The 9,595-nt window shown below is 37.6% G+C and overlaps 1 protein-coding gene across 1 annotated transcript; it reads left to right on the top strand.

Moving 5' to 3' along the window:
* Positions 1 to 5,231: 5,231 nt before the first annotated feature.
* On the top strand, positions 5,232 to 6,132 carry LOC121244042 (blue copper protein 1b-like). Its single transcript, XM_041142086.1, has 2 exons — positions 5,232 to 5,481; positions 5,609 to 6,132. Exons 1-2 carry the CDS (start codon positions 5,295 to 5,297, stop codon positions 5,863 to 5,865), a joined length of 444 nt encoding a protein of 147 aa, XP_040998020.1. The 5' UTR covers positions 5,232 to 5,294; the 3' UTR covers positions 5,866 to 6,132.
* The last annotated feature ends 3,463 nt before the right edge of the window (positions 6,133 to 9,595 follow it).

The following is a 9,595-nucleotide window of genomic DNA, read 5'->3' as shown; positions in this document are numbered from 1 at the left end:
AATCTCGGGCATGTCTTCGTGGCTCCATGTGAACACGTCTCTATGTTTGATCAATATTTACTTCAAGGCTTCCCTTACATCTGGGGGGAGTCATGTGCCTACCTGTGTTGTTGTATCTGGTCACCCCTAATACAACATCACTAACTCCACTGGTTCGTTCGCCTCTACCCATTGTAAATTATGCTCGTCTCGCGCCTCCACACCACGGTCGAGAAGGACTAGTGGTAGGGGTGGGGGCTTGTTCTGAGTGTGGTCTTAAGCGGTGCAAACATCGGATCCCCTTGCTTTGAGCTTCTACACGTAGCACTCTCGGGCCAGGGCTTGCTCGCCTCCCACGTCCCCTACTTATGCTTTCATTGTGAATTTTATTTTGAGGTGATAGGTAGATGTGACCGTCTTGAGGGTATTCAGAGTTGAGTGCCCTAATATAGCATTATAAGATGATGGGAATTTGAACTCTAAAAGGTCGAACATTATGGTAATTGTGCATGCTCATTTTCATGCTGTGATAGGCAAGGTTATGGCACCCAATGGTTGGATGGAATCACTTGATAATCCCTTTAGTGGGGTGGACGAAGTTGTAACCTGCTGGCGTCTATGCTTAACCTTGTAAAGGCCTCCCAAAATAGGATATCTACAGAACTTCCGTTATCGACAAGAATTTTCCCGGTAGTATAATTGGCGACCAGGAGGGTTACTACCGTTGCATCATCATGGGGGTACAAAACTCCTTCACAATCCTCTTCCCTTAAGGAGATGGTTGCCGCGTTGTTGCATCATTGATACTTGGGCAGCTTGTCTATCATATAAACTTCCTCATACCTTGCCTAGTGGGCATACACTCTTCTACTAGAAACAGAGGTACCATCCCTAGCAATAGTGTGTATCTCTCCCAAAGGTGTATCTTCGTGATCAGCATTTTGGAGAGGGACATCACGACTACTTCTCTTGTCGTTTGTCGCCTTTTTGGCCCGTTGCTTCGCCAAGGGTTGCCTCCCCATCCTCGGCTTTATATGTTTGGCGAGCATTTGTTCGAGATCTCCACTTCCTATTAGCTCAAATACCTTTTTCTAGCATCGTGCGGTCTTCTGTTCAGTGGGTATCTAACTGGTGGTATTTGCAGAAGCATTGTCCTCTCTGAGCCTAGCGCGACCCTTTTTCTGAGGACCCTTTTTTCTCCTGTACATTCAAGTTGTTATGGTTGAGCTGGGTACATTGCTCACGCAAGGGTGCATGTATTTCGCACCTTCTTTCTTGTTAGCCTGAGCCAATCTTCCTTTCCCCTACTCTACTGGAGCTCTTGCCTTCCGATCTCATGTCACCTTTGCTCGGTTTGATTAGGGCTTGCAAGTGTCTTCTGCATTGACAAATTTGTCGGCTCTGTCAATAAACTCCCTCAAATTCGAAGGATTTTTCCTCGCAGCCTCGACCATGAACAAACTTCTAGGCCACACACCTCCCAAGAGAGCTACTAGGGTTATCTTCTCCTCTTGGTAGTCAGTGGTCAGCCTCTCTTTATTGAATCAAGTTAGATACGCCTTTAAACTTTCTTCCTTTCTTTGCTTGATGGTTTTGAGATATGCCGCGGGCCGTTCACGCCTCCTACTTGCTATGAATTGCATTAGGAATTGCTTGGCCAACTCTTCAAAACTGTCAATCGACCCCAATCTTAGTGCTCCAAACAAGCCTCTTGCCACCCCTGTTAGTGTGAAGGCTTGGCAGGGTATTTCCCTAGGGAAACCATGAAGGATCATGTGCACCTTGAAGATCTCTAGATGATCAACTGGGTCTTGGAATTTGTGGTACATCTCTATTTGCGAGACTTTGAATTTTGGTGGGAGTGGTACAACCATTTCCACCGCACTGTAGGGTAGGTCAATACGATTCAACAACAATTTGACTGAGGATGATCCTCCCATCTTTCGGGCCATCGCCTCGTCCTTATCAATGAGACTGTGCAACTCTTCGTGTAGCCTCTTCTTTTCCAACTCTTTGACATTTGTCCCTCTAGTGCTTTTTGCTTCTCCTTCTAGCTGCTTATTATGACTTGGTAAAGTTGCTTTGCTAAGTTCGGCGTTGTGATGCCTCAAGTCTTCATTCTCCCACCAGAGATCCTCCATTACTATCGTGACCTGCTTTAGTTTCTCCTCGATTTCTGCAAGCTGTGTGTTCATATCTACAAGGATCATTTCTTGATCACGATTTGCTTGAGAACGTGTGGTAGTTGGCATGCAAAAACCACGTTGGAGTCTGACGAAAATTGAACTGACTTACAGATTTAGCAAATATCCCATAGACGGCACCATAATTTGGGACGTGTTCCACAAGCCGCACACCAATGCACTTTACCTACAACAAAGAAAGACGATGACTTGATGTGCTTAATACATCTCCGATGCCTAAGTCAACGTTACGTAGAGTGAGTTATCACCAAAGTTCTGAATGCAAAGTTACCTGAGTCATTACCTTCTTACCATATATATATAGGCGTGGTAAATCATTGATAAGTACCAGTTATAGGCTTGATCCTCTCGTTGCTCTTATCAGTTTATACACTTGACATGATGGTCATCCGAAGAATGGTGGGCTTGTCCCATCTTACTAGCTTGATCATCTTCTCTATCATATTTGGTGGTTACAAAATGGATTCGTATTGGTCTCTAAGACCCAGACGACTACTCCATTCTGGCCTTGGGCTTGCATTAGTTTGGCCTCCTGATTGTGTCTGTTTCTTGTTGAGGATTATAAAGGTCCTGCCACAATTATAACCATTCTTATCAATAAAGTTTTATAAACAACCCTCGCATTTAGGGATTAAAAAAAGTGGGCTTCTTCCTTTTCAAAGGGTTATACAAAAGCATTTTATATATGAACATTAGAAAAGTAGATTTTGCTAGTCATAATTTTCATATTGTACATTAAAGTGATAGTAACGAAAAGCGAGTTTATCATTGTGAGGAGAGTATGTGAAATAATTATTATGTGGAGATATAATAAGAAGTTGGGTCAATCCATGTCTCTATATCAACACTAGAAATGAAAAAGAGATATACATGAGAAACTCGAGCTCAAACTACATACTTGCTTTAGCTGCTTTAGGGGGCACATTCCCCCAAACCCCCTCCCTAGTTACAACCGTTGTCTCCCTTGTTACGGTACTCCTACCTCCAAAGATCGCTTCACTTGCAACTTAAGATGAAAATAAAGGGGTTGATCGTGAGATAAAAGATTCCAGGAAAAAAAAATAAACCATAAAGCAAGCTGAATAGTTCAATAAAAGTTGAGTTTTGAGAAGAAGAGAGAAATAGGATAAACCAATTAGGGAGATGACCAAATACACGAGATTTATTTGATATTTTTTATGTTCTCTCGTTGAATTCTCAATTTTCTCTAAATGGGACTTTATCTTTTTAAAGATTTTTCTTGGGAGTTTTTTGGGGACTTCTTCTGCTAGGGACCTTAGGCGACTGTCTAAATTGCCTCGTGAAAGCTGAGCCGATCTGGTTTTTACCTCTCGAACGCAATACCAAACGCCAAAGGGGCCAAAGTACTACTGTTGAGTACACGATCACATGTTTATTTTTAGGGTAAACGTGACTCGCTCTCTCCAAGAATATTTATTACTATATTTTTAAACTTAATTGCATAATGGGTTACTTCTTTTTCGCAGCTCGTACACTATATATTTCAGAATTTCACTATCAGTTTATCGCTAGCTGGCTACATGCATTCAAAATAGTAATAAACTCAAATGGGAAAACATGTAAAAGAACACAAAGGAAAGAGATCAACAAATCTTTCATCATGCAGAAACTTTATGAAAATAAGTTTTTCAAATAGAGTGCAAATCAGTGCCTAGCTTTTATGTTGATCATGAATGCATCTTCGATCAAGTTATAGTCTAAAATCACATTTTACACCATGAAATGAGAGGCTGATCACACGGATTATTTTCTTAAAAATGCGAAATGCATCCTGTCATTTCTCCAAATATATATATATATATATATATATATATATATATAAATTATAAAACTCAAACCTCACAATTATTATTTCTAAAAAAAAAAAACTCACATTTTGAAAATTATATAGAAAGAAGCAATTAAAACATATAATATACCATATATACCCAAGTTTCTCGAGAAAGTGGGTTTGGAAATGTTAGAAAAAGAAATAGGAATTACAGTTCAACAATCTAATACTTTATCTGATTAAAAGGAAGTCCGAGCAAGAAATTAAATTTAATAGCCTTGACATTCACCATCTTGGATTTCGACCCAACAAAGAAGATGGCCGCCGAACAAATTGAAAACAAAGCATGATTGGAACCATGAGTTCAATATAATAATATAGGTCATGATAAGTCCGATTAGATCATGATTATTCATGTTCCATATAGTATGGGTTAGGTTACGTTATAGACTTTGCTTTTAATTAGGTTATGCTTTATGGAACGGAAAAAGATCATTCGGAGTTCTTGTTGAAATTTAAGGACCTCGAAAAAAAGAGATATAGACACGAGTAGTGAATCTAACACCATTTAATTCATTTATTTAGTAATGAAAAATTATATTTGAAGTCATAGAATGAGCAAACGCCACACACTCTTTTTAAGAAAAATGAGTAAATATGAGACTCATATGAAAAAATTAATTTTTTAATATTAAATCACACGTTTTTTCAAAAGTAACACATGAGACTTGCACAACTCCTAACTATATCTAACATTATTTTTTTATAATTTAATTTGTTTCTTTGGGCCATGACATGCATTCACTCATTTGTAAAGCAGAAGAAAACCAGTCTTTGTCCTTGTAAAACCCAACTAGCATGGCTTCTCGATTGGCTTGGGCAGATTTTCAGGCCTAAAGAAGATTCGGGCCGTAGCAGAAAAGGGGCTGCACACTCGGCCTACAAGAGTAGTACCGAAGTAGTGTAAACACAAGAGATGCCTTTGGTTGACCGTTGAAACCGTTGTCTTAAAGGGTTTCATCTAGATCGACCCCGCCAACAAAAATGAGTTGGTTCTGGATATTGACCTTACTGCCTCACTAATCATAACCATGAGCATCATTTTCTACTCCTAATGGAAACTTACCAAAATTACGAATACTAAAACTGATGCGATTGTCAACCCCTTTGAATTGAATTATAAGCCCTACACTTTTTGGTTTGAAACATTTTGCATTTTGCCTTAGTTTTCCTATATAAACCCACTTTACCAGTCAATATTTCATTCCATTCCACCTTGGTTTTCTTTCAAGCTAAAGCCATATATTGGAGGATTCTATATGAGAATGAAGATGGCTTTTACTTTTGGTGCACAAGGATTCATTCTACTAGCAATTGCAGCCTCTTTCTTGGTAGTTGGTGAGGCTAGAACCATTGTTGTCGGAGGCTCAGAAGGCTGGCGTTTTGGCTTCAACTACACAGATTGGGCTCTCAAAGCAAGTCCTTTCTACCTGAACGATAAATTAGGTGAGTAATATTGGCCATTACTTTGATATATATGGCATTGAGTTGGCTATTAATATGGCTTAAACTATTGAATTTAGCCATGATATTTAGTTTAAGTTCTAACAATCTTGCCATTTTTTTGCACTAGTATTCAAATATGCACCCCCAAGTGACACCTCTGTTGCTCCAAATGTTTACCTACTACCAAATCGATTGAGCTATATGGCATGTAACTTCAGCAGTGCGAAGCTGCTCGCAACCGAAACACAAGTAAGTGGTAAAGGTTTTGAGTTTGTGCTGAACCGCTGGAGGCCTGCATACTTCGCTTCTACTGCGGAGGATGGCAGTCACTGCAGTGAGGGGCAGATGAAGTTCTTTGCTATTCCATGGCCGCATCCGAATTAATTAGTTATCGATGACCTTAACAACGCCTATCGAGGGCTTGAAAAAGACGCAGGCAGTGCTTGCTGTTTGTTATTCATTTGGTTTACTTGTAGGGTACAAAAACATTCAATCATGTTTGCATGATTAAAAGGGTTTGTTCCCAATTACTTTGTTTTGGTTTAAGTTTCGTACACTTTATGGCTTTTAGGGAAACAAGTGTGAGAGGAATATTTGTGTTTCTTCTTGATATATCAGCATGAATTAAATAAAACAGCCTTTGTTTTTATATTATCTTGCTTTCTTGTATCCTTCGTTGCAGAAACACTGTGTTGTTCTCCATAGAAATGTAATTGCACTAAGATCATAAAAGACGTATAGTGGCCCTTTTTATATATATAGTCGTTCTATATTGTGGCCCATCTCCAAACTTTATTCACGAGACTAGAAGCCCACTATTGTAGAAATGATCCACTTATAGTTTTTTAAAACCCGGTTTTAAATAGAGGGTATTTATTTTAAGGATAATGCTATATTAATTGACAAAAGTTACCGAAAACTTCTATTGATGATGTAATTCTTTTTTTCAAATATTTTTTAAAACGCTTTAATATTTAAAAAAATTTACAAACTCATTAAAAAATATTTCTTTAACTATTAAATAAATAAAAATACAATCGATAGAATTTGTCGGTAGCCTTTCACGTGGGGAATATCATTTCCCTCATTTAAGATATGAGATTTGAATAAAAAAGTCATATTTTTTGTGAATGGTATAATCATGTTAGTTTGTTGAAAATGAGTGATTAAATAGTTCTAAGAAGTACTATCATTATTTTTTGTCAATTACTTCCATTGTATATGTTGATGGATTGAAGACGTGATTACTTTCAAGTCCAAAAATTATTTGGAGTATGTATTATATGATATAACTCTAATCTTATGAAATTTGTACAATATTTTCAAAACAAAATGTTGAGTTTAGGAAGAGGATTACAAAAAGTCATTTAAAAATGATGGGACTTGACGTAGTACATCAAATCTAATATTTTGCAATAAAAAATGTTTCATAACATAACTACCACATTAAGTGATGTTAATAAGTAAGTTTTGTTAGATATTTTTCTTTAGAGACGTAGCACTCCTCTTCTAAAAATTTGTGTTAACATTACTTACTTGATTATTTTAAAACTACACTAGCCTTTTATTTCTTGCAAAATATATAATATTGCATTTTAATTTTTATCATAATTAAACACAATTAGGGTTGCAAACAAATCGAGTTGAGTCGAATTCAAACAAGGATACTTGAGCTCTATTAGCATGTTTACTAGTTTGAACTCGAATAAAACTTGAATATCCTAGCTCGAGCTGGACTAAAAGTAAACAAACGACTCAAGGTCGAGTAGCTCGAACTTGGTTTTTTTTTCTTCTTTTTTTTTTTCTTTTTGTAATTCTGACTATTATCTTTTGATTAATAAAAAAAATTTTAAGTTGTACAAAATAATCTAACCGTTTAACAACTTAACCAAATATTTTTTATTAAAAAATTCTTATAGTATAACTTTGTATAAAATAAATTAACTTATAATTATTAATTAAAAAAATAATACATAAGATAAATGTATTATACTAAACTAGTTAATATATATAGATAATATAATAAATCAAAAGGTCTAGTTGTATGATTTATTATTATACAAATTATCCTATACACCCTTTGAGAATATAATAAATATATTATATAAATTAAACTATAAATAAATTAAGGATATAATTAAGTATATAAAACATAAATAAAATGTAATAAATATATCACATAAAAATATGACACATTACAAGCTTCAAAACGAGTTCAAACTAACCAAGTTGAGTTTATACGAACTTTGTTCATGAGTCTAAACCCTACTTGACGTTTACCTTGGGCGGAATTCAATGAATACCCCGCTTGACGATTCGCATCCCTGGGCCCTTGGGGATTTCAATGGCCACTCACTTTTAAGGCACGTGTCTCCAGACTTCAGGTAGGATGAAATTACTCTGACACTCGCTTTCTGTTGTATCACCATATTGTGTAATGATGTCATTGTTAGTCCCTTTAGTTTTTACTCGATCACGTAACCGTCGTTTTGTTTCTTCTCTATAACAACTTCTTTACTCCTTATTTACTCGTCTTTTCTTTTATTCCTCCTTTCTTTTACATTCTCGTGCTTCTCTCTTCATCTTCTCCCTTAAATCCCATATTTCTCTTCGTCCTTGCTGTGAAACCCTAGATTTCATTGCCTTACAATGGCCCAAAATAGTTTTTCTCGACTTGTCACTCGTGGTACCTCCTATTCTGCTCCAGAATCTTCTATTCAAAGGGATGTTCCTTATTTTGAGGGTTTTGACTGGCACTCTGTTCTAACCTTGAGGGACCTCACTAAGTTGATGAATTCTTATGGGATTCTAGACTTTGTGATTCCTGAGCTTCCTCACTTGGGTGCCATCGACAAGAAGGTTTCACGGAATAGGTGGCTTTGCTAGTCTGCACTTTTGTCCATGGCTTAAGACTTCCCTTTTGTCCCCTAGTGTGCATCGTTCATGATTTCTTGAAGTTGGTTTATGCCCAAATTAATTCTCATGCTTAGAGGGTCCTATGTAGTTGCATTGCATGGCGGATGGTTTTGGAGCCTGCTCGAGAAGAATGCCTAGATTTGACCACTCGAGAAGTCTTTGCAGTTTATTCGATTAGGTGCTCTGCGGGCAATATTTGTAACTTCCATAAGCATTCTGGATGTCTGGAGCAATTCAAAACTCGCCATTCCAATGCTAAACAATGGAAGAGGAAGTTCTTATTTATTTCTGGTCAAGGTTGGCAGTTTCCCTGGCTATGAAGCCCCAAAGGGTGGATTTCCAGTTAACACCAATTGGAGTAGAGTTTCTAACAAAAAGGTGGTGGCAAACACTTTGTTGGAGCAAGAACAAGCTCACGTTAAGGGTGCAAATATTGGTCGTGCCATGGTGGAACTTGTCCACCCCACCAAGGAACTTGGTCGTGCCCCTGGGGGTGAGATCTCTTCTGCTTTTGCATGCCGGGCCCTTATTCTCTTAGGTCGGGGCACTACTCAGTGCCAAGGTCTCAAGGGAGGAAGCGACCAGACCCCTCTCGTCCCCCTAGAAGCGAGTCTATCGGCGACAAGGTTGGTCGGCTACAAAACTTCCTCTCTTCGGTATGACTTATTCTCTTCTTTTCTTCATGTGTTTCTTTTAGACTGTTGCATATCTGCTTGTTGTAGGGTTTGGACAACTTAGGCCTTGTTGGATTGTGAAAGTATTTCATCTCATCTCATTATTACAACTTTCTCAAATTTTCACACAAAATATAATAAACAATTCAATTTTTTCAAATCTCAAAACAATAATAATATTAAAAAATAATATTTAACAATATTTTATTCAACTTTCAACTTTAATCTAAAACCATATCATCTTATCTCACTATCCAAACCGCACCTTAGCCTCCTATATCGTCGCAGATCGGGCTAATTTCAATGAAGAAGTGTGGTCAAGGCGTATGTTTGTCTTTTGGACGAATAGGGAGTTTGAAAAGTGGAAGTCTGAGAAGGCCGAGTTGGAGATCTTCCTCAAGCAGTCGGATGTTAAGCCCACTCACTAGAGGGTGATCTGGACATTCTTCATGAAAAGGTGTCTAGCCTCCAAAGTGAGCTTATGCAGGCAAGGGAGGTTAATGGCCAGAACAACTTTGAGCTAA

The sequence above is a fragment of the Juglans microcarpa x Juglans regia genome, chromosome 8S, assembly GCF_004785595.1.
Source record: "Juglans microcarpa x Juglans regia isolate MS1-56 chromosome 8S, Jm3101_v1.0, whole genome shotgun sequence".
Classification (NCBI taxonomy): domain Eukaryota; kingdom Viridiplantae; phylum Streptophyta; class Magnoliopsida; order Fagales; family Juglandaceae; genus Juglans; species Juglans microcarpa x Juglans regia.
Note: the sequence above shows the minus strand (reverse complement) of the source record. Positions and strands in the feature narration are given on the sequence as shown.